General features: G+C 41.2%; 2 protein-coding genes across 4 annotated transcripts; both read right to left on the minus strand.

Annotated features, from left to right (window-relative positions):
• Positions 1–1,210: 1,210 nt before the first annotated feature.
• On the minus strand, positions 1,211–7,269 carry kera (keratocan). Of its 3 annotated transcripts, none has more exons than XM_084345419.1 (3): positions 7,187–7,269; positions 2,371–3,245; positions 1,211–2,239 (listed from the first exon to the last, which is right to left on the minus strand). In XM_084345419.1, exons 1-3 carry the CDS (start codon positions 7,216–7,218, stop codon positions 2,070–2,072), a joined length of 1,077 nt encoding a protein of 358 aa, XP_084201545.1. In that variant the 5' UTR covers positions 7,219–7,269; the 3' UTR covers positions 1,211–2,069. The 3 variants fall into 3 exon arrangements, with proteins under 3 accessions (XP_084201545.1, XP_084201546.1, XP_084201547.1); XM_084345420.1 differs by lacking the exon at positions 7,187–7,269 and adding an exon at positions 4,712–4,755; XM_084345421.1 differs by lacking the exon at positions 7,187–7,269 and adding an exon at positions 4,442–4,525.
• Positions 7,270–14,036: 6,767 nt separating this feature from the next.
• lum (lumican) lies at positions 14,037–18,280 on the minus strand. The gene is made up of 3 exons (XM_084346236.1): positions 18,147–18,280; positions 16,301–17,179; positions 14,037–15,496 (listed from the first exon to the last, which is right to left on the minus strand). Exons 2-3 carry the CDS (start codon positions 17,172–17,174, stop codon positions 15,342–15,344), a joined length of 1,029 nt encoding a protein of 342 aa, XP_084202362.1. The 5' UTR covers positions 17,175–17,179; positions 18,147–18,280; the 3' UTR covers positions 14,037–15,341.
• Positions 18,281–25,553: the final 7,273 nt, after the last annotated feature.

Genomic DNA, 25,553 nt, shown 5'->3' on the forward strand with positions numbered 1-25,553 from the left:
ATAGCCCTTTTGCTAACATTAGTATTCAACCACTTTCTGGCTAACATCACGGCTGGATGTGTCCAAGATATGGGTTCATATTTTCGAGCCAATTTATGCCTTTTTTTCATGGTATTGTGTAACAGCATCGAACAGTCAGGAAGTGGTTGAATGCTAATGTTAGCTGTTGTCTAGCAGAAGCTAATGGGTCATCAAATATGCTGAGAAATGAGCCAATGTCCCTCCGGATTTGTCTTTTCAATTTGTCTGATTCCCTATGTTTATACAGCCACAACACCACTGGCACGTTTGAACCTACAATTACATTTATGACCTTGTTTTGTATCTTAGAAAGACTTATCTCTCCAGTCTTTAGTTCAAACACAAGACCGGTAACTTCAGTGACATGATGAATTCACTTGGTATGAGAATAAAATCCTTTTTGGGGGGTCTGGTTTGCTTTCCATTCTCTCCGTGTGCTTGTGTGCAAGATGGATTCAGTAACATGAACTAGACTTCCATAATTGACCCTTCCTGAGTCCTGCCCATTTTCGCTCTTTGCTCTTGAGCAAGCTTGGTACCTGGACGAACCTCAGCCACACTTCCTGTCTACTGTTAAACTTATATGCTAGGTTCAAGGTTTGAAGCTGATGGTTCAAAGATGTTGCTGAAGGACCTCTAAAAGCGTCACTCAATCCTGACCATGTGGAACACGTTTTGTTTACCCCTTCCCCAAAACCAAAGACAAATTTTGTCCGGTGTAAAGACTGGAATAGGCTGTGTGGTAGACCTCAACATCAGCTGGACATCAACACCATCACCAAAGGCATCAACTGTATGTTTGTTAAAAGGTAAAATTACGATGTACATTCACATTATATAATTGCTATGATCTTAATGGACACATCACATTGTATAGTCACGTCTTAGGTTAGCTAATGTAAGCACAATGCTTCCTATCTGGCAAGCTAACGTGTAATGTTAGAGGCCATTTAGAGGAGTAAGCCTCATGTTATTACAGAATGAGACCAGAATGATGACCTAATGACATTAGTTCCCTAAAGTAATTATTCAAGACATCCTGAAAGACTTGCACAAATGTTGTCGTTATTATATGTGGCAAATAATTATAATTAAGTTACATTCATGTAAACAGCTGGAGTTATTTAAAACATGACAAAAATACACAAGGGCGCATGTTAATTTTCAAAAGTTTTATTCAAATTGAAGACAATTCAAATGAAATCTCTTGCACAGTTTATTCAGAAAAATAATAACCAGAATTAAAAAGTGAGTTGGCATTTTTTTTAAAGACTGTTTTTACATTTACATTTCTGTATACAAAACAGTGAGGAATATTGGCCATGAATATTCACAGGACTGTCAGGTTTCTACTCATTTTTCGCCAATATTAAATAAAAAATAAATTACCTACAGTAAATGTGTCTATTTGTAGAATAGAGTAATTAATAAAAAAAAGCTAATAAGACCACAAACCTAGAACCCAAGACCATGAAGTTGGCTTCAAGTCTACAAATAAAGCAAATAAAGCAAAGGTTTTCCTGAAACAATAAAAAAAATACAATTGATATTATAAGCTCTGCCTCCTGCTCAAAGAAGCATAATGACATGAGTGCCGAAAGAGCTCCAAACGCCATTCATACATATTGTCCTAAATCACCGTCATGCTAAACTATATTCATATTTTATTCTGAACTGTACATGCAGATGTACCGACGTAAGGCACAGCTAGTGGTCAACAGATTGCAGCCTCAATAAAGCCTCTGATCCACCACTTTCTTGACAATTTTGTACTGTCTTTAAGATTTTATTAAAACTCCACTGAAAATTCTATGTTCTCTGGAACTGGAAAGCACTTTTTCCAAAGTCGTGGCAATAAAACAAGTTGGTGCCAACTACCGTCAGATATTTTAGTTTTTTGTCACAAACATGCAAATAATACTCATGTCACCATTTCTGTTGCATAGATTCACACATCTTATTTATCAGAGAAGTGTCCACAATATGAAGTCATCAGTTGTCCGAAGTTGGAATTAGCTTACAACACGCTGATTGGTTTTGTTTGCTCCTTAGATGACAATGGACCTGAGGAGACGGAAACACAGAATGACGTCGCTGGGAATTGGTGGCTTGATCTCGTTGCCGTCCAGTCTGAGGTAGCGCAGACGAGGAACGCTATCGTTGACAGATTCGTTCACAGTTTCGACGGCTACCGGACAGATGTTGGAGCCACTCACACCTGTAAAAACACAAAGGGAAGTAACATCATGAGACTGTAATAGCATTACAGATTGCCTCTCTGATAAACATATTAAGCAGTATAATCAGAAAAAAAGCAATATTTGCTTTGGGAAAATGTCCATGACTTACTTTTGATATTGTTGTGGTCGAGGTGAAGGTGCTCAAGGCCTGAAGGAATGAGGGGAACCTCAGTCAGCTGGTTGTGGGATAGCTGCAAGTCCAAAATGCTGGAGACATTAAACACATTTTTGGGGACTCCACCGCTGCCAAGCTTGTTGTGGTTGAGCCTCAGAAATGCCACTTTTGGCAAACCTTTGAAGTAGCCAGCTGGGATCTTCTCAATGTTGTTGCCGTCAAGGAAGAGCTGGGTGGTGGTTGGTGGTAAGCCAAGGGGCATGCTGCTCAGCTGATTCTTGGCTAGATTGATCTGAACCAGATTGCTCAGACCCTTCAGGTTCACCTCAGTCACCGCATCATCCATCAGCTTGTTCCCCTGGAGGTCCAAGAGGTTTAGCTTATCCAGACCAACGAAGACACCAGCAGGGATCTTGGAAATGCGATTGCGAGAGAGTCGTAGATGCTCCAGGGTGGCTGGCAGTGGAGATGGCACAGAAGACAAGAGGTTGTCATCCATGTAGAGGTGTGCCAGTTGAGGCATTGCTTCAAGGACCCCTGCTTCCATTCCCTCACTCGTGATTTTGTTGCGGTTGAGGTTCAGCCAGCGCAGCGATGTGGCATTACGTAGGGCATCTGCTGACAGCACTTCAATTAGATTGTTCTGCAGGTACAGGTACCACGTGTATGGAGGGATGTTGGGGATGCTCGTCAGGCCTTTATTGTCACAGTAGACAGCACGAGGGAAGTTAGCGGGGCAGCGACACTCTTTAGGACAGGCTTGAATCTGGGCCATAAATTCCTCATATTGCATGTCCTGGCCAAGAACTGGCCCAACCAGGCACAAGATGCAGAGAAGACTCAGGAGAAGTGCCATTTCGCTGTGCAACCTATGATGGAAAGGAAGACAAAATATCATTATAGACAGTTGTGTAATGTGCTACACTGTGTTAATCATAAGACAAGGTAGGGCAAAGAGACATCTGGAAGTTCTAGACATCAATGGTAAAGAGGATCAGATAAGATGCAAAGGATTGGGAACTTTGAGTAATTAGGAGCACACTGTCTGTTTCGTGATTCATATCTCAACAACAGTCTTGGTAAGACCTTTCCCACACAACAGTCACTTCCGATCTGACGGCTAACATCCAACAAATGTCAAAGTGTTTACGAATGAACTCGTAAAAACTCTGGCCCAAATTAGCCACCACCAGAGTACGCAGCCTACTCTACCACTAATGTCATTATCATTAAACTCCAATGCCAGCTGCCAACAGAGCAAAGTCAACTGCTCTTTCCGGGTCACTCCTTTGCCTGCCAACGACAGTTAAAGCTCCACAGAGAGGATGCAGAGCCAGGTCAACTTTAATAGCATTAGGATAACCTGAAAGCTCAGACATGACGACTTTGCATGTCAGTTGTAAGATGCATACTGTTCATCAGGTTTTGATGCAACATGTAGAGGATGGCTACGCCTGCCGCACATCTCTGAGTCCATCTGTTTTGGTTTGTACAGCTGATACAATGATTGATGCAAATAAACACATGTGCAAGCATGCACAGATTCCCTTGAGGAGAACTGAATTCTTCCCCTTTTTAGAGACAACAATTCAAGGAATGGCCAGATGGCCTCGTTCTAACCACTGACAGGGGTAAAGGAGAAAAAGTGAGATGCCAAAGATGGGACACATTATATGCTGTGTAACAAGGCAGCGCAAAAAAAGAGAATCTAATCAAACACAATCTGTAGTCAGCTCTTCCACCTTCCATCCACCCATCTCTCGAGGCACTACTTGATTCCTCTCAGCTGCCATCTGGTGCTTGTTTAAATTCTTGATGCACTCCGCGTTTGTCTGGAACTCATTTCGGGTAGGCCACGCTTTTCCATGGATGGCCTCACTTCAAAGACAAAGCCAGCACACCTGTTTTAAGAGACGCGCCCCTGCTCTTTCACTGTACAAGGGTCACAACTTCTTGACCTAGCGCAAATCTTCCATAAAGATAAAACCCAAAGCTGCACGACAAACATCTACCAAACTACCACCCACATGTGTCAATGTCATCGCCTTCAAAGAACCCAGCTTACCTGAAACTCCGTAGGTTCTGTCTTGTCTACGTCCTTTCTCAGCAAGCTATCAAGCGTAGTCCCAAATGATGAGGCTGTACCTCGCACTTCCCTCTATTTGTACCACTGGTGTTTCATTCAACTCGTGCCAGCTTGTCACTCATAATGACACCAAAGCTTCTCTTGGCCAATTAGATTCCCCCGAGATCAAAGGTCTGGAGGTGGTGTATAGTACGCTAAGCCTTTTCAAGACTTGAGACATGGCCCACTTACAGGCTAATGCAATCCTACCTGTTCATTGTCTGCTGACTTCCACATGGACAACCCTTCCTCCCTTGGCGGGCATGCTTGATCTCTTTTTAACTCCACTCACAAATCCCTCAGAGTCCTTTGCTGACCTTTGCGCTAATTTTGTGCTACCGCCGTCCACGGTGTGATCAGCATTCATTAATCTGCTTTATGCGAATTATAAGGTCTTGCAGTATTTGGAGTCAACGGAGACTGTAGAATAAACAACAAGTACAAAAATACAGCTCAACTAAATGTACACAAATACAGCTTAACTTTTAAAGGACACCTAACACCTTTTCGTTGATCCAAGAGGCCATCAATCCTGTCTACTAACATTGTAAGGACATGATCACCAAAATTGGACTATTTGACAATAAATGTGTCTAGATGTTTTACACCTGGACCTTCCTGGCCTGTGAGAAACAGTTGAGATGGAAGAAATTAGTCTTGAGGGTTTTCTTTGCACACATTAGATCCATAATTTCTTGGTATGCGAGTCTCGTCATGGCTTTAGTTTAATTTATTTTGAATTATACCAAGAGGCTATTGCTTGAACCAGATTGAAGGCAGATCTGTGAACTCAGCGGCTTCGAAATACTCTAAAACACTTTTTGGATTAAGTGAAGCATCACTAATATCTACATCAAAATCTGAGGGAACTGCAAGATGCTAGGAAGCAAAGAGCAGGGAGCGTTTTCTCAAGGTTGTCCAGCACAAAGGTGACGCACTCTCCGTGAGTACAAAACATTTTCTTCAGACAGATGTAATAGTGTTATGGGAGGGAGGTCAGACCTAATCTGGGGGGGATTTAACTGCAAGCTGATCGGGCAAATTGTTTTTGTAGAAGCTCGCTTAGGTCAGGTGCCCTTTCAGCATGCCCTGCATGAGATTGCGCTAATTTCCAGTGATGACGGCAGTGGACTGAATGCAACGGGATAATCCCAGCTGAGTTGTGTGAGGATAGGGGCAACACTTATCCATGATCAGCCGTGCAATCCCATTAGAGCTCCTCCTGTGATTGCCACGCTGAATTTGTGAACAGGGGTCATTCCTTTACACATGTTTGTAATCTCGTATGATCAGTCACACATTCACAAGATTGTCCTGAGCACATTTACAGGAACTGTGCGTCAAGGACAAATCACTGACTTGATGAATGGACATGCGATGTTTGTATCAGTCACTGCACCATCCTAACAAGCTTGACTTGTTAGCAGGTTAGTCTTAAGTGACTTCCCTTCTTTGCATAGCCGACTGTTCTCCCTACCTTTATCTTTTAATACCAGTACACCCATAATGAACTACAACACAAATGTCCTGTATCTGAGCATGCTGTTACACCGCAGAGGCTGCTGACCTTACAACTGGCATGCAGCTCAGTTTGTCAAGAAACTGGACAGCTAGCTTGTAATTTCCAAGAATATGCTTCCACTGAGCCTTGCTAAGACTATTGCCAACCAGCAGACATGTAAAATGTTTTGGGATAAAATCAAGAGTCAAGTTGTCCATCTGTCACTGACACGTCTGTCTTTTTACAAGTATTAAGACAAGTACTCTAGGTGTCAGACATGTGAGTAAAGTTTAAAACTGCAATTGATGATGTGTAAAGCACTGAACCATGGTTACAGTTAATTAAAGTAAAACTGTGATTTGATGGAAACACATTACACCCTTCCACTCACTTTACAACACAATAGGCATTTATAAAGTGTCAAGATTTACACTTGAATGACCTAACTGTTGAAAAAAGGTGAGTCAGGGCTTTACAGATCTCTGCAAGATGGAATAAATATGACTGAAAACAAATGTTGTCAAAATCTGCCTGACAGACTAAGGAGAAACACATGCAGAGGAATATGATAATGCTAATTTCCTGCCAGGGACTTTGTGTCTGAGCCAGCTATGTTAATTACACAACGGGTTGTATTTGCACTGCATCGGTTTTGTGGGCTCGGTTCCAGCAGATGGCTTTTGCTGAAATCCACTTCATGACTTTGAATCATTTGGAAAGAGTCTGCATGGCTTACTGCATCCCGAGCTGAGAAAGTGACTGTGTTTATGGATAATTATTATGTGGAAAAAACAAGTTTGGAAGTAACAGTTACTTTCCAAACATGTGTGTCATTTGCAAACTTTGAAAATAACCACAGTTGTTTTTTCTTTGTTCATTCATTTCCAGGTGTGAGTAAAACTGTTGATACCAAAAGTGTCTATTAAAATAGTCTCTTTAAGTGAACTGTGACTGGAAGAAACAGACAAAAACTGCATGGTAACACTTTCAAAGCCTCGAGGTTGCTTCACCACTTTCACCTGCAAGTTCTGAGACAGATGCTAGCAAGGTGCACCACATCAAAGGTAAAGATAACTCCAATCAGATGTAAACCATCTGAAAAATACACTGCACAGTCCCTCGTCATAGCTTTCCACTCCTCATCTCTCAAACAGATTTATTACATAAAAGCAAATCATCTTTACCTGCTTCTCCAGCTGGTGTGAGCGGTCTGCATGCAGCCAGGTGAGGTTTGGTTCCCCTGCTTCTCCACTGATTAGCTCTGACGACTGTCCGCAGTGTCAGTGGCTCTGATGTGGTCAGTGCTGCAAACCAGCCCAGTTAGACTCGTATTGTTGTTGGTTTGATTCCCCAAGGGCTGCACCTTGGACATGTACCAGTTAAACAGAGAGGATGGAGCATGTGTCGTTGGTGGGAGGACGGTTGTGTGTGAGTTGGGATGTCCTTTCAGAGTTTTGTCGTGCCTGCTTTTCTGCCAGCCCAGCAGTTTTTACCGCCTCTTTCCTCTTTTTTTGTTGAGATTGAAGTCATCAGTGTTGAGGGTTAAACTGCCGTCACTCCACCCATATTAACCATTTGGTCTGCCGTGGATGATCTGCTCCTCACCCATTACTCTGGGGGATGGGTGCATGACCAGTTTACAGGCCTTGGGGAGTGTTTACTAAGCTGTCAGGTGAGGCTCACGAGGAGCTTAGAGGGGTTTGCAGACATTCACACCCAACTTTTTACAGGAAAACTCCCTTTCTTTTACAAGCCGAGTCTTCTGTTTGTAGTTTTTCCCATCAGGCCTATCACTGATATATTACCCACTGACGTAATGGTAGTGAATTTACACGGGGTCATTGCCAGACGCAGCTTCACAATACGACACTGTCTACTGTGGTAATGCAGGAGCTCCAGACCACAATTAAAGTTAACCACTTATTTAGAAGTGAAAGTTAAACTATGTTTATAGTGACTCAACTGTGAGATATCATGGAAACTCTTAATGCCAGAAAACCTGGCAACCATTTATCAGACTAGTACAAGTTTTGTGTGCATTTCTGGTTTGATGTTTGCCAATATTTGTTCAAAGACATCAACCCAAAAGAGACAAAGATCTAAATCAAACTGTGTGTACATTATTATTTTAAGCACACCTACCTACTGTCCTGTTGTTTCATGGGTTTTCTTTGTCTTTGGAAGTTATCTGCAAGAGTGCGACTGTTTTGCCATCACTATGGTCCCGATATAAATAATCTGAAATATCTGATAAGTGATATCAAGTGATAACTGCTAATAAGTGCAACACAGAGGCTGTTTGTTACTTCCAGGCGACAAACATTCATGAAGTTTTAGCGAGCCAAGGACGTGAAGCAAAATCGATGCGGGGACCTGATTTCATATGTTTGAAATCAGACGAGCTGTGACCACGGTCACAACTGCGTGACAGGGAAACACAAAATCTGTGACATTAACTGCATCGGCCGTTTGGTCCAGACATAAAAAAACAGAAGGCCCGTCGAGTTCCTGTCAGCTACTACTCTTTCAGACTCGGTTTGGTTTGGAGATAAAAATGCGGTCCAAGCGACATTCTTAGACAGATTGCTGTGAAATTAGACATTCATGTTTCTCTCAGGGTAAATGATGATACCACACTAAGTATTTTTAAATATTCAGCTCCTTTTGAAGATGGTCCTTGTTTCTGCTAATCACTAGCATTCACCATTGGCTCAGACCTTCACATAAATTCATGCTAGCCCCCCTCCCTGTGGCCACTTTGACGATCCAGTATGAGTCACTTGTGCAACAACAAAGATGTGATCCCTCACTGGTTTCCCACTGTGGATGTCTCGAGGAGAACTGGCTACGAAGACAGTGGCTTTCTCATGCTTCCGCAGTCTTGGGCCCACAAGCACACGGACGTCCGATACATTCCCTGGCCGAGCCAGCTAACTTCCTGTTGGTTCCCTGCACACATGAATGGGATAAAAAGACTTAATTACATGGCTCAAATATTATTGAGCAAATGAAGACAGCTGCTCCTTTTCCGATGATTATGTATGGGTTTTAGGAATGATGTTGCGTCATGCAATGAGGGTAGAAGTTGCCATATTCTGCGCCACCACTGTCCGCACCAGGGATCAAATCTTGAACGCAAGGATACAGCCAGGCTCTCTTAGTTAGTTAGTCTCTTAGTCTCTTAGTTGTTCTTATTTGGTCATTACTGCTCGACATATATATGAATTAATTACTGTTCAAAAAGGCTTAATTTATTTTGATATTGAGACTTTCAAACGAGGAACCTTTGAGGAGGGATTATACTTTTTATCTCTGTCAACCCTCCCCATCGTCTTACCCCGTTTCTCATCTCAGCTCTGTGCGTGTCTGCGTTAAGGCAGCAGATGTGACATCTGGAGCCCATGTCCACACTTTTGGGGACAAGGGTGAGAAAAAGAGAAACGTAAAAGATACGTGGAGAGAGTTTCAAATAAAAGGGGGGAAAAGGAAATGTCCGACAGCAACTAAGAGAGAACAGAAATGTTGATTGAAAAATTGGAGAGAGAAATTAGAGCCCAGATCAGTGGGACGTTGGATGGACACAGAATATAAATAAATACAGAGATAAAGAGACAGAACAGCTGGAGATGGTCTGGACTGAAGGACGATCTTTGGAGTTGGGCTGCCGGGGCTGCAACAGCTGATTATACTTTCACCTATCGTCTCGCACAGGAGGCTGTGAGGCTTAGGTCTTTATAAAGGACTTTTTTGTCTAGACACGAGCAGCAGGAGCCCCATTCAGGATTTAAATAAGGGCGACTTAGGAGGAAGAGGAGGAAATTGTCCTAGATTGAAAATCTGTACAAATGACGGTGTAAAAACAAGTGAAATGTGAAAAAAGCCGTTAAAACAAACATGTAGCATGTTGTAATGGTAGTGGAAGTGAGCAGACTGCTAATATCTTTACCTCCTGACTTGTATTGGATGGCATGGGGAAGTGTAGGGATTTTAAATAACCTCCCAGCAGCTTCTGATAGACAGACTGACTTTCTTTCACACAAGTGGATCAAATTTGAAGTTTAACAGAACTTTACAGCTGGATCTCATTGCAAACACCAGCAGGAATCAAATGGGACATCTGGAAGCCATTTAGATAATAACCATAAATGCCACGTATCTAATCACCTAACCTACTGTCTTTAAATAGTGTCTGCTTTAATAAGGAACTCTTGACTAATACTCGTAGCGGGAACTAGTGGTTCCAGCACATGTGGTGCACATCAGCTAGGATTAGTGTTGCTGTTACAGTTAGTGCACAGCTCCGCAACTGCGCTCTCGATACTGTAAAAAGAAGCGATTGTGTAGTACACACTCAAGGAATGACTATGAAACTCGCTTCTGATTTATCATCCAGTGTCAGTGCGTTCATATATCACAAAGGACATTGCAGAGGATGTAACAGGAGGCTGTGGTCTGGAAGGAACATTTTATTCTGTCAGCGATGACATTTATCTGTCTTCATTGTCTTGCGAAAGGAAGGGATGAGACCAAATGATGTACAAGATCATAAATTGTGTTATTTCAAAACTTTAAATGAGCACAACTTAAGTGTTAAATAACTTTTTACTGTTGCTTTCAGACTTTATGGGCATTGATCATTTTGGAACACATGACCTGATAATGAATAGCAGACTTTTAAGGCTTTTTCTGATGATGTAGACACAATTTGGTTTAGTTTAGTCGCCATACTAAAGAATATAATACAACACTTCAAGGACTGAAGTGTCTGTTTCTCATTTCTACCAACATTTCTGCGATACGGCTCATATCACATTCTGATTATATGTCCTAACTTTCATGTCACGAGGAGGAGGGGATGGCGGTTGGCGCGACAGCTAGGCGAGACAGCTGTCAAGTGAGAGACCGCTGTTAGAGATGGCTTTATGACATTAGTTAGTGGGAAACCCCTGCATTTTTGGGGGGGACAAGAGACCACTGTTAGAAATGGCTTTTCAACAGCAATTACCAGGAAAAAAAAAAAAAAACCATTTATGAGAGATCAGTGTTTTAGATGGTGTTTCAGGATGTCTTAGCGGGAAACCACTGGATTTTTTTGACAAGAGACCACTGTTTGAGATGGCCTTCAACATTTGTTGGTGTGAAACCACTGGATGCACTTAAAGAGGGGCCACTGTTTGAGATGGCGTTTCAGCTTGTCTTAGTGGGAAACCACTGAAATTTTTGGATGCGATACCACTGTTTGAGACGGTGTTTCAATATTTGTGAGCATGAAACCACTGGATCTTTTTGACCTGAGACCACTCTTTGAGATGGCGTTTCAGCGTCTCTTAGTGCGAAACTGCTGGTTATTTTTGACAAGGGACCACTGTTCAAGATGGTGTTTCAGTATTTCTAAGAGGGAAACTACTGGATTTATTTGATGAGAAACCACTGCTTGAGATGGCACTTAAACATTCGTAAGCATGAAACCACTGGATATTTTTAACAAGACGTTGGGACATCTAACAGCTGTGTTTGTGGCGATAGAACCAGGTAAGCCAAAACATAAAGGGTTTTCAGCATGGGTTATTGGGAAAACCACTGGATATTTTTGACGAGAGACCATTTTTAAAGATTGCATTTCAGCATTTCTAAGTGTGAAACCACTGGACATTTCTTATGAGAGACTGGAAAGCAGCATTCGAATGAGAGACCACATCTTGAGATGGCATTTCGACATCTGTTAGAGGGAAACCACTGGGTTTTTGTGACAAGAGACCACTGTTTGAGAAGATGTTTTAACACTTTTTAGCGTGAAAACCCCATGATATTTTTAACGAGACGACATTTTCCAGCTGTGTGAGTGGCAACAAAACTAGATATTTTTGACAAAACATTGCTACAAATTCCAGTTTGTGGCGATATAACAGGGTAAACCTGAATGTGATCTTTGCCTAACCCTAACCAAGTAATTCTTTATTGTTAACACAGCGTTGTCACATCATAAAGTGGAACATTGACCAAAAAGAAACGTATCTGTTGTTTGCTGAAATGCACATTGCCAACATTTATTCTTGCTATTGGGTTGTTCTTATTGAAAAATTGATATTGGTAAATGCAGAAATCATTATATTTCCCCCTGGTACACCAGGAAACAAACATTTCTCAGACTCCTACAATCACAAGAGCACCTCATCCTCACAAAAGGGCCACAAATCTGAACAGAAATCACTACAATTGCTATCTTATTGTTTTAAAGTGTCCTGTTGAGATGCAAAATAGTAGAACTTTGGTTTTCTCTGTAGGGAAATAGCCATGCTAATGCAAACCCTTTCGTTGTACCTGCATAAATCATACTGAAAAATGGTTCAGTATTGGCTGTAAAAGAAAACACTGGGTTTTAGAAAAATGACAACAATTTTATCACTATTGACCACATGTGGGGGCAACGAGCACACAGCCAAGCCAAATATGCAGCCTAAAATGTATCTTACTGAAACAGTACAAGGACTGTCCTTTCTTAAGGAAACTTTAACTGTTTGTATTGAAGCTCAACTGGGAAGCTTTATTGAAAAAATAAAATACTTTTAAATCGTCATGGGACATTTGTGGTTTCTGTCCGAGACAGTTGGAAGGTTAGATTTACACAGAAAATATCTTAAAGCTGCGGTTTTGAGCAAAACCCTGCAACCCCTGCATCCCTCCAGGACCAGTAGTTTTATTTTGCCTCACTCTGCAGCTTCATTGAAACAGGACAGAACAGAGATGGGTTCTCTGTCATTACTGTAAATTAATGACTTGAGAGGCACAAAGTGCAATCCTGGGAATACAAGATACAGATTGAGACCACAATGTATGGCTCCTTAAAAACAGTTGGGCCGTGAATGTAAACGGTATATCTGAAAGATAGCAACAGGCACTGGAGACTAAATAAATGGATCTTCCATTCATCTTGAAAACTCAATATTTTCCTTTTGTTAATTACGGGAACACAACGCTATGAACACGTCACTATGATTTCATCCTGAAGATTCAGGCCAGTAAGGAAAATTGTAGCCAAAAAAGACAGCACACTTAACCAAGTAAGTAGCAATCTGCAGGTAATCATAACTGCCTGATATACTGTATTATCTCCATGGATAAGGCTGACTGGAGACTGTATGGTCTTTTGTTTGTTGGCTCCTTTCATTGAGCTTCAGCTTGTTTGTCAGTGACATACTGTAAATGCAGAGATTTGCAGAGAATGGAGTGCCACCGGAATAAGTCCTAAAACCTAAAGGAAAGCATTAGCAAATTAGCATTTTTGCTAATAGTCAGGCTGAACATGGAGACTCATCTCGTCACTAATCTATTTTTACAGGTGGACCTCAGTCGCAAACTATTATTACTTTCCAACTTGTAGGTTGGTCAGTTTATAGTAAGGTGTGTATGATATAGTGTAGTAGGAAGTAGTAGTGGTGATGTTTAAGTCATGTAACCATGATGCAGTTTGTTTGTAGCATAGCGTTAATGTTTCCTTTTTACTTCTAGCAAATGCATTTACGCCTCTAAAATCAATGTCACCAAGAGTGCTGTGCATTTGTGAAGATTATCATGCTGAACAAAACATGTAAGTATCATAAACGTATTATTTTCTACAGTTATCCAAAATCCAATGGCTTTTTGTCCAGGGAACCAGGGCGATGCTAACTTCCTTCAGCACTCTGTACCCAAAGATGGTTACTTTATTTACAGCATACCTTAAAGGTACCACTTTAAAACAAGGAAAACTTTATGAACTTAATACTGTGTAACATATGGATTTATTACACCAGCCAAAGAAAAGTTGTTCCAGATTTATAAAGAGTTAATTTAGGATTAATGCTCATGATAATAAACCATTTATTCCAAATGATAAACCTTTTATAAAGGATGGCAGGTTAAAAAGTTGTCCTTAAAGTTTATTCAGCTATATTCAACCTACATTTAGTCATGTATGATGGCTTTATCAGTTTGTTTCCGTACATGCTGAAGATGGATTACAGCAGGCTTAAAAAGCGATATCATACAAATATGTTGGAAATATAGTTTATTCAACTGTTTTTGGTTTCCTCACATTAAATCCAAGTTCAAATCCAGTTACTGAGTCAAAGGCCACAAAAGACATGACGATGAAATGAAAAACTAGCAAAACAAAACGTGATATTTCTAATAACATAACTACAATCAACGTGACACTGTTGCCAAGTTGACTTTGTATTGGTAGCATTCATCAAACAGGGTAAACAACAACGTAACAATGAAAGCACCTTAACTGCAAAAGCTGTAGTTTATTATCAAAGAATGGTACCATTGGTTGCATGCAAGTAATGCAAATGTTGTATACAAATCAGCAATGCGCATGAAAGTAACAGCGAGGAATCAGGTAGAGAAAGAATTTGACTTGTGAGTCCAAGAAAACATAATACTATCATCTCAAAGTTTAACTGAGTCATTTCAAGGACAATACCAGTATTTTTATTCTTTTGAACACCAACTTCCACAGAAACACCAAAGTCCTACTTAACATTATTGATTTAAGGAATAGGACGCTTATTTCAGAATGGAAACCTCATAGTTCAAAGACATCAATCTGTCAAGAAGAAGAGAAGGCAGGACATGACTAAATAACGCTGGTATTTCCCTTAAAACCACTTTGATTCATTCAAGATGTTGCAAATGTGACCGCTATGTGCTATCTTATATTTGTTCATCACTTATCACATTAGGCTTTATACACTGAAATCTGAATATGCAGTCCTTATTTGCTGGTCCTTTGCACAGCAATGGATTAATTATTGTACCCACATTCTATTATACATGCTAAACACTGGAACATACAAGACAGACAACAAAATGACACACTACTATTGAACTGAGACATTGGGAGTCAATGTTTACCCCATTGTGTCTTTATTCAATATAATCAAATGCAAGTTAGGAATGTTTAAAGTGTGTGTTTGACTATGAATTATTCTCTATTCATAGACTGTTATATATTTTGTTTTTTTTTCCTTCTATTTCATTTGCCAACATACAATCAGAATACTTCATATTCAGAGCCAAATATTGCAAACACTTGTTTGATTCTTGATAAATTTAACATGTTATGTTGCAAAACGATTTGCAGCATCGTATCTCAAATCAGCCCAGCTCTTGATATACATTTAATTGATGAAGATGCATTTACAGTAGCCCAGATTTGCATACTACTTATGTGCAAAGACACGCGTGTCCTACGAAAGGAGCGATACTAATTTAAATCCAGAAAGCTTTGGGCTGAGCTGTGCCATGGTAGTAGATAAGGGGGTCATGGAAACGTCATGGCTTGGAGGGAGGGCCTTATTCAAACATGATATCTGAAGCGTGGCGCAGGCAGCTGGGGGATTCAGGGGGCATGCTGCTCTGTGTGATGTTGTTGGCGTCCAGACGCAGATGCTTCAGGCGGGAGAAGCTGGTGATCCCAACATACTTGCAGAAACTTGACAGGTCAAACTCTACGGAGATTAAGAAATCGAGAGAGAAGGTTAGGCAATATGGTAGAAAAACAAATGCTCAATCGTTATGACCGAATTTTAAGCCCTCTTATAATGGGGGTCAAGGGTACTGTTTTTACAAGTCCATGTCTTTTGGTGTGCATCTGGTTTTACCCTGTTCTGTTGATCGATAGTCAGTGGCGATAATGCATAAACAAGCATACTGTAGTAATGTGCCTGCATAATGGCATTAAAGAGGAGGACTGCGAGCAATAATGGATGTCAACAATGCATGATTTAAAAAAAAAATTTATGGACAGGAAGGAAAGTAAACTTTTGCTAGACCTTAAGGATACACAGATACCTCATTTCGACTGAAGTGAACCAAGAATCGATGTTAAGTCACATCATTGATTAGTGAAAATAGTTAAAATCGTTTGTTTTTCTCCCATGGATAAGTCAGAACACACTACACTAGCTTTGTTTTTTAAAAATGACGGTCATAAGCGGTTTTAGTTGGTCCTTGGTCTCGGGAACACCGCCCCCAACTACTGACGCAAGTAGTTTTTTGTTTTGGCCCAGCAAAGTGTTGGTGCCACTCTGGAACCAGACTGGAAAAACACAAAGAACTTGTTCTAGAGAAGGAACTGGCACTTGAACCGCCTTAGTCGGAAAAGGTTAAGAGTGGGCCTTGGTAAGACATACTAAATACCACTACATACACCTTTCAACAATAGTCAAACAAGACATTAAGCATTGAAGACTGCTTTTATAAAGATGGTATTGTAAAACATAAATAAGAAAAGATTGACAGTTGCCACTCACTGTTGATCTCGTTGGCCTGGAGGTACAGCTGCTCTAGCAGCTCGTTGATCTCAGGGATGGACTGCAGTTTGTTGAAAGACAGGTCCAGCTCGACCAGCGATGTGGTGTTGAACACTCCAGCAGGGAGCCCGGAGTCCACCAGCTTGTTGTGGGAGATCCTCAGGTACTGCAGCACGGGCAGCTTGTTCAGGTATCCTGCTCCAACACCGTCAATGTCGTTGTAGTCGGCATAGAGCATTTCCAATGAACTGGGGACTCCGGCCGGCAGCTTCTTCAGCTTGTTGTGGCTCACATCCAGGGACAGCAGCTTCTTCAGCCCTTTGAACGCCCCTGCGATGGCATCGGAGGTCAGCTGATTGTACTGAAGATTGATGGAGGTCAGATTCTCCTTGTCGTTCAAGAGTCCAGAGGGGAACTTGGACAACTTGTTGTGCATAATCTTCAGCTCATCGAGGGACTTTGAGGGAGGGATGACTGGCTCTGTCAGGTTGTTGCTGCTAAAGAACAGCTTCTCCAGGACTGTGAGTTTGTCGATCGTGCCCTTTTCGACCTTACCATTGGTAATCTGGTTGTTGTCAAGTATCAGCCAGCGAAGTGTATCAGTAACATTATCAAACACACCTGCCTTGATCTCTTCTATCAGGTTGTTCTGGAGGTACAGGTACTTGATCCCTGTTGGGACGAATGGAACGAACTTGAGCTTGCGGTTGTCACAATACATGGCGCTTGGGAAGTTGATTGGGCACTCGCATTCTTGATGACAATTGGGCCCTGAGGGTCCCAGCATGGAATTAGGCTGGTAGTCGTAGTCATAATACTGGCACAGGGCCACTGTGACCAACACGGCCAACAGGGGTAGACGGAGAGGAAACATGGCTTCTGGGGATCCAAGAGACAGAAGGGAGGGGGAGGCAGGGGATAACATAGAAAAGTTAGACAGGACAAGAGCAACACAATAAAAAGTAATAAATGGATCTGATTTGTTCAAAGAAAACTGAAGGACAAAAGACCCATAAAACCACAACTTTTAAACGGCTATGCTCAAAAGATGTCAAACTAACAACCTCCACCCCCTACATGCACCATATCACCACACCCACTCCCCAGAGTATTATATAATCGGTCAAGAGTTCATGGAAACCGACTGGAGTCCAGTGAGTCCTAGATTCCTTGATTCAATTATCTTTTTCGAGCCACATCATTACAGCTGCAGCTTAAACCAAACTGCAGTGCTTCCAGCACCACTTCATCTATACATGAGGCACATTTCTACATAAACCAGCGATGGGACCAATAATGCAACACAGATGTTCCAAGAGTACACAATATATGTGCATACACAGACATCACACCGATGTTTAAATCTTGTTTTACGTGTGAAACGCTCAAGTGAAGTGTGTTGGTAGGCAAACACATGGAAGAAGGAAGTAAAAAGCAGATGTATAATGAGTTTAGGATCACGACTGTGGAAAATCAAATTCCTTCAGACAATGCAAAACCAGAGTGATTCATTCCAGACCCATGAAAAATGCAGACAGAAGCTGGATCCAAGTGCAACAGATTGCTTTCCCAAGTCTAAAGTCGCCGAAATTTATGAAACAGTCCTCAAAGGGCGGTGCAGATCTTTACAAACATGTAAGATTTAAGTTGGTTTTCTCAGAATCACGTGCAAATCGTCCAACTTTTTTTAAGATTTTTTATTTCATGCACTGGAATTTCTTGTCTTCTCTGCTGCAGCACTAGCAAAGCCCAGCAGTGGCAGCTGATAATCCCATCCAGAAAACAGAAATAAAAGAGGAATAATCAAACAGGAAATCACAAATCCGTGCCCCTAATGCGAGCTTACCTGTGGTTCTCTCTCTCTTCGTGTGCGCGTGGGGTGGAGGGCCAGTAGGTAAGAACAGTGTGGTGTTCAAAAACTGGAAGTCTCTGGAGAAAAACACAGAGGGAAAGAAGGAGAGAGAGGGAGGAGAGAGAGGGGGGGAGGCTAGATGGAGAGACAGAGAGAGGGAAAAAAGGGAGGAGGAGGAGGGGGGAGGCTTCTTCTTCAGCAGGCTGGAGTCAGGTCGTCATATAAAATTGAAGGTGTCATCAGTATGAATGTCTGCGGGAGCATCATCCAAAAACGTCTATTGACTAACCAAGAGCAGGTGCAACAAGAAACAGCAATATTTTACCTCAAAAAAGCTAAAAAATGTATAATACCTCCACCTTGTCCAGCGTTTATGCCCTTAACAAACACAGCCCACTTCTAGTGCATTCTTGTAATTATCCTCCAAACAACCACCCCCAAGTTTAAAACTCCAGTTGAAGTTGAGGTTGGCAGGCTGTGGAAAAATCTTAAGAGTAGGAGAAGTGTGGAAAAATGTGAAAACGATCTTTGGCAGCCATTTAACCCAGACGCCCCAGTTATGAAGAAGAATAAATTCAGCCGTACCTCTCGAGCTGTGAGTAAGGTTTTGGAAAATCTGACAAAAAGGTTACGAGGCGGCCAGAGAAGACTTGCGTAACGCTTGACGCAAACATCTCTCCTCTGTTTTTCGAACAAAGGCATGGCACTTTAGGTAACTGTAGGTTGAAGCACATTCAATTGATCCCATATGTCTTTGTTATGAATTATTCCACGTACCTCCACATTCTTCTCCCTTATATACAAATGGAGAGACAGTTGAGGGAAATGGACCAGGGTAGGGTTTTACTGATCTGACAGATGCAACTGGAGCAGGGGGCTGGGGGGGAGATAATTAGCCAAATGGTTCTCCCATTTGTTGGTAGACGTCCATCACACTATCACAGCATGCCGGGAATTGACGGCTGGATTCAATTGGTCGCAGTGCGGTCTGCTGCTCAGCTCACATAGGGTCCATCTTGGATGCATTTCTCATGTGTGTGGTAAACTTTCATACCTCACTAACTCAAGATATCTGCTTTCCCAAGATGTGTAAGAAAATATGCTCTTTTTAGCCTTTTTATCTCAGAAAATTTGAGTCATTCGACCGCCAATTTAGAATTGTTTTGTCCTTGCTCACATCTGCAAGCTTTATTAAATCGTATTTTTTTATTACCTTATTATCTCCACCAAGGAGGTTATGTTTTTGCCTGTGTCTGTTTGTCGGTTGGTTTGTCAGCAGGATAACACAAAAACTACAAAGCGGATTTCCATTTCCAAAGACCCAATTAACTTTTGGTGTGGATCCAGGAATTTTTGTCACACTTTCTTTTCTTCTCCTTTTTGTTAACTTCTCAGGGAATAACACACGGATCCTGGCGTGTTCAAGTGGCTGGTATCTATGAGCGATATGGATCCAAATATCTCTAACTTACATATATTTAGACAAGGCCCGATTGAATAAAATGGGACTGTTGGGCCATGGCTGCGGTATGCACCCTACTGAGTGCCATTGGGTTTTTGTTCTTTATCTTTTGCCAACAACTCACTCGATGTCTTGCTGTTTATTGTGTCACTTTTAACTCTTACTGTTGTGTAAGTCTAGCCGAGCTTGTGCGACTAAAGCAGCGGTGCAAAAAACTGTTGCGAATCATTTTATTTTCATGGCCCCCCACGTTGATTTAACCAGAGTACAGAGTGTCACAAAATGTAAGAAGCATGTGGCATGAGGGGAAGGGTAAGGCTGGTGCTGAGTGGCCTAAAAGATGCTGATGTAAAACTGTTGCACTAACTGTGACACTGAAAAACAATGCGGTGGGAAGGAATATGAACACCAAAACAGTTTGTGATTTTGGTAAACAAGTACACAAAGCCTACATAACAAGATACCCAATGGTGCTTTCCAACAGTCATCTGGACAAACTTATAGCATCTCTTTCTGCAGCATTAAATGAAGCCCTGTATATCATTTTTTTGAGTTTCTTTTGTTTCCGTGAGTCATTTCTGTCTCTGGAACTTTGTTTCTGTATAATAGATAAAAAGACAACTCCCTTTTCTACCCACTCATGCGTCACTACTGACATCAGTGATAGATGACTGTGGTGTCACAGGAGATGCCCCAGAGGCCGTGTGAGCAGCTCATTAGCATTGCTGGGTCAACAGTTCAGAGCCCCTAAAAAATCACCTAACACACCATTAACTGAGAAATAACAAAGGTGTTTGCAGACATTGAAACCCACTGTGTACTGAGTTCCTGCATTTCATCAACACGTATTTTATCATAAATACTATCATATTCTGTAAATGTCTCAAACCAAATTGTAGTAAAATGCAGTATAACTCAGTCATAGTCATTAAAGTGTCTAACAGTGGTGATCCTCCAGTATCGTGGCCCTGCTGATTATTGGTTCTAGTTCGCCACGGGCGGAAAAATGTACAAAAGAGTAAAATTCCCGGCCAGGAGAAAGCAAACGCCACTTTCAACCGGACTTTTTAAAGTTATTTTTTCAATGAGCAGTATATTTGGAAAGGGGCTGGTAGTGCTATTAATCCCACTGTGAATCAACACCAAAATCTGAGTGCACGTTCATTAGTTTTCTGCGATGGAGGCTGAGTTTGTAGGTTACTGCTTAAATTTGCAATATCCTGTCATGCTAACATCAGACTGTCAAACTACAGTATGTGCCATTGATGTACTTGTTCTATGATAAACTTGCTGGACTTGTTGGGTTTGGTGCCAAAATTTGGCCTGGTTTTTATTTCTCTAGCTTGGAAAATCAGGCAAACTGATTCATACATGCAATATAAAATCAGTTTATTCGATACATGTCAAGTAAGAAGGCATTGTGAATACGCTATTTGTGTTTTCCTATCAAGAAGTGTCTGCATTCACAAATACAGACCATCAGGCACACAACACTTGACACAGGAGTGTCATCTCATTGTGTTTTACTGGTGTCTGTTAATAAAAGTATATTAGGACAGTCTAAACCCAGAAGTTTAACAGTTATATGCCTTGTGCCCCGTGCAAAGCAATGGAAGGCCAAGTTAAATGTGCAGCTTTCATTGTAATTAACAAGCCCCGCCTGGTGTCACAACTAATTGTAAACCTGCATTAACAGATCATTGGGCATCCTGGGAACAGCACAGCAAGATGTGAACACTAGACTGACCTATTATCAAGTTATTGTGGTGAACAGATGGAAATTTACAAGTTCAGCAGACGCAGACCAACGGTAGCATTCATCTGGAGTTTCTGGAAAATATCAACCCTTCTGTCAAGCTCTATATCCAGGTAGAGTAGTTTTTTTTTTATGCCAATAAAGTTGTTTACTACTGTTGGAGCAGTTGATGAGAACAGTGAGACTGAACAAAGGCAGTAAAGCTGTGTGCCAATAAACCAAAGCGATGACGTTAAACATGCATAAGGGGAACGAGGAGCGCTGGAGAGCTGTGTAATAACCCTTTATGTAAAAGAATAACCCTGGATACCGTCCGTGCACATTTCAAAAGGCAAATAATTGATAAACCGATCGAATACTGAATAAAAACACATTTTTATTGGTCCAGACACAGTTCACATTCATGCCCTTCATCAGAAAACTGCCCAAAATATTTATTTCTCTGAGGTAGGTGTGGTTTTACCTCTGTTACTGGCAGTGTTTTGGTGAGAACCCAGACTTAAGCTGTTCCAGACTGTTTGAAGAGTACAGGCTGGAAAACAGACATTTTGTCATTGTGCTTACTCACTGTGCTTCTTCTCTTCGGTTGATGTCTGCCGAATGCTCTCATATCCTTTCCATTAGACCAGATGGCAGACACTGGCTTTCAACCCTGTTTTTCTAATACTTTGTTTGTACTCAACTGTAACTTGTTTAATTTCCCAGTAGCGGCGCCAAGTAATGAATTATATAAGAACATTCGCGGACAATGATGACAGCAGAAACATCGATTCAACTGTTTCCCTTACATGTGACTTGAGTGGCTGACCCAGACAGACTTGATCCATCATTATTTTCCCTTTTTTTTCTTTCATAGGTCAAAGAAATGTTCACTAAAGTAAGTTTTAAAGTAAGTAATTGTTGCACCAGCATGTCAAAGAAGGCCTGTTCTTCCCTGTGCAAGACTACAATGTTACTGACATGATTTAAAGATGCATTAAGCAATATATCACATATATATCATGTTTTTGTTATTGTTCTGTTATAAAAATGATACACTATGGCGACTTCTGATCATAATTTAAAGGATACTTTCAATCATTATCTACCATCTTACTTCCTTGCATTTCATGCTTTGTCGTTTAAAGGGTAAGTTCACCCAAAAATCTAAATTCTGTCATTATTCACTCATTTTTGGGTTGGTGATGCTTTGCTAGTTTCTCATAAAATGGAGTTTGAGTGTTGTAATGTTTTGTTCTTTACTTCCTTATGACTGCGTCTTGTAATTTCCAGCTTTAAAAAGGTCTTTTATACTCCGAACATGGATTTAAAATGTGGATTTAACGTAAACGTGGCAACTGGAACAAGGCTTATTATTGCATACTTATTATTGCATTTCTATGGATGCAATGAGAGCGGCAGTGGTGCGGGATATATTTATTTCTCTATGAGGTAAACTACACACAAAAACCATCAGATAAAGGAGAAAGAGAGCTCTTTCCACTGTACACACAATTGTGTGCCCTTCATCTGTAACTTGCCCCGAATGTTTGTTTCTTCGGGGGTTGGTCGCCTCTAACTGTGTTCCTGGCTGTGGTTTTCTAGACCAGAGTGGAGCCGGTCCAAACTGATCTGACTGTGGAGGCTGTTATTCTGCTTAGTCAGCCTGCTGCCTCCCCTCAGATGTGTTCTCACTGTTAATACTATTGTTCTCATAATTTATGTTATTTTTTTTTTACGACAATGTTAAAATAACACCGAGTTATGGAACCTCGAACAAAAAAGTCAGAGGTCTGGGTTTATTTACAGTTGGAAACGCTCGTGTTTCTGTGCACAGAGATAAAAAATCAGGCTCACATGGCGCCATATCCTCCATTATATCTTTGATTGTAGTTAATGTGACTGTAGTTAGCAAAGGCTGTGGTATCAATCTGTGCAAGGTCCACCTCATGTAAGCATTCCACATTGTTTTTAAAGATTGAGGTTTCTGATAAAAATCTAACTTTAAAGAAACAGTAAAGCAACTCTACCGTCAAATACTGCCAAACAAAATGCTCACAGCCAGTCCGAGCGCCAGACCCTCAAAGGGTTATGAAAGGTTTTGTCATATTATATGCCTTTAAAAAAAAAGTTTAAAAAGTGTAAGAAACAGATTAAACATTGTGTTCTTCTACTCTAATGTAAGACGTTAGCAAGGCCAGCTAACTGAACTGAACTTAAGGCTTTAAGCTAGCAGTATATATATATATATATATATATATTTGCAGTTAAAGGTTATGTAAAAAAGCCTTGGCCTTGACTAGCACATACAGCTTTTTCTGTCTATCGACATAAAATACATCATTAAATGTACCGCAATTTAATTATAAAATGCTAACGTGTCTTAAAAACGGCGTTTGCTAACAAGTGGCTAAATGAGACTACAGAGGTCGTCACGGACATTAAACGTCATCATAGCGAACACGGAGACTCATCTACTCACTAGTCTGTCTTTACAGGTCGACTTTAATTAAAAAGTGTTCTAACTTTAACTTTACATCTTGGAGATTCATCAGTTTATAGAAAACTTGTCTAGTAATTGTGTAGTAAGACAGTGGTGGTCTTTTTACTTCTAGCGATTTAAGTTACGCTTCGAAAATCCCGAAATAGGTGTTCATCTGTGTAGATTATCTTGCTGAACAAAACCTGTAAGTATCACAAACTTGTGTTTACCACATAGATTATTTTCGACGATAATCAAAAATCCAACTGAAAAATCCCATAAACTTTACGTTGAGCGATGCTAACTTCTGGGTTCGCTTACAAAAATACGTCATCGCCACAACCCTAACCCTTAAAACCAACACATGGAGCTAGTGATAGCTTAATTACAAGCTTGCAACCACCAGATAGTTATGCTTTTGCCTCTGTCGCTGTGAGTTACAATAATTTGATCATTTGTATTTATAATATAGGCTTCCTTCTCAGAGCATGCAGCTTCATACAGTCAGTTGTTGGAATTAATCTTTATCTATTCTGCATCAGGCTTTTTTAATCGAAACATTACCATCCGATGATTTTAACTTCTGCCTCCCTGCATGATTCGCAGGAACAGTGAGTCAGTGCTGGATTGACGACACATAAGAGATAAAAACAGGCACGTGTCAGATCGCAGAGCAAACCATCGTCCCTGGATTTTTCTTCCTTGTCAGCACCTCACACAGTCGCATCCACATATACATAGATAAGAGCACATGAGCACAGAAAAAAAAAAAACTTCACAACTAAGACATGCGTGCACATGCTCTGACAAGAGCTGCACAGATGGAGATCCAAGCAAGCATATTAGCAAACGGGGATATTCTTGGACCTCTTGGCACCGACACACAGAGGCTTCTAATAAAATCTCAGACAGCACCCAGACACCACCTTCTGTTCCTACCATGTGGCCGCGTGGTAAGCACTGTGCTTAAAACAGAGACTCATCCGCAGGCGGGCCAAGTCATTCTCTCACCTTTCCGCGCATGGGCTCACATGTGCGACAGGAGAGGCCTGGCACTACAACGAGACTGGAAGATCTGCTTAACGCGACGGACCTCTGTTCCTCTAATGTTCGAAACACCTACCTGTAGCACACAAACTAACCTTTTCTTACAATCCCTTTAAGGGATTATGGGATTAAGTGCGAACTACTCCAGCTAAAATGTGTTGTTTTTGTGTAAAACGCTCAGAAACTGTAATTGCAGGGCTCAGCACATTGCTGTGGTGTCGATCACCACAGCAAATCCATCGCAGGTACTCACACAGTTATCAGCGTTTGCTGCGTTTGATTAAAACTTCGGAGTCGCAGTGTGAGCTAACCGTCTGCAAAACTCTGTGAAACATCTGCTTTCCTGCAGAATCTCACCAGTCCCCGCTGTCGACATGGTGGAGCAGCTCAGGTTACTTTGGTTGCATAAGCGCCACAAGGCAGGCACTTCACCCACCCACACACACAAACACACACTCACATGTGCACGTGAAAACTCACAAAGCTATAAGTGACTGTGCAAATATGCTCCGGATTAAGTCGATGTATATGCAGACATTTCCCCCCAGAATTATCATCTCGTTTTCTCTTTTTTTTTTACACATTAATTGAAACCTTGCAGACACATTTCAGTCCACATGCACCAACAACACACACAAACACTGGCAACGGGCCTAAAGCAATAAGTCTAAGTGC

The sequence above is a fragment of the Pagrus pagrus genome (genome assembly GCF_965226575.1).
Source record: "Pagrus pagrus genome assembly, chromosome: 23".
Taxonomy (NCBI): domain Eukaryota; kingdom Metazoa; phylum Chordata; class Actinopteri; order Spariformes; family Sparidae; genus Pagrus; species Pagrus pagrus.

Excerpts from the sequence above, each read along its gene's own strand:
- kera (XM_084345419.1), bottom strand. The coding sequence starts at position 7,218 with ATGCAGACCGCTCACACCAGCTGGAGAAGCAG. Across the intron at positions 3,246-7,186 it reads CACACCAGCTGGAGAAGCAG|GTTGCACAGCGAAATGGCAC; the intron begins GTAAAGATGATT and ends TTTCCATCATAG. Across the intron at positions 2,240-2,370 it reads CGACCACAACAATATCAAAA|GTGTGAGTGGCTCCAACATC; the intron begins GTAAGTCATGGA and ends GTGTTTTTACAG.
- lum (XM_084346236.1), bottom strand. The coding sequence starts at position 17,174 with ATGTTTCCTCTCCGTCTACCCCTGTTGGCCGTGTTGGTCACAGTGGCC. Across the intron at positions 15,497-16,300 it reads CCAGGCCAACGAGATCAACA|AGTTTGACCTGTCAAGTTTC; the intron begins GTGAGTGGCAAC and ends TAATCTCCGTAG.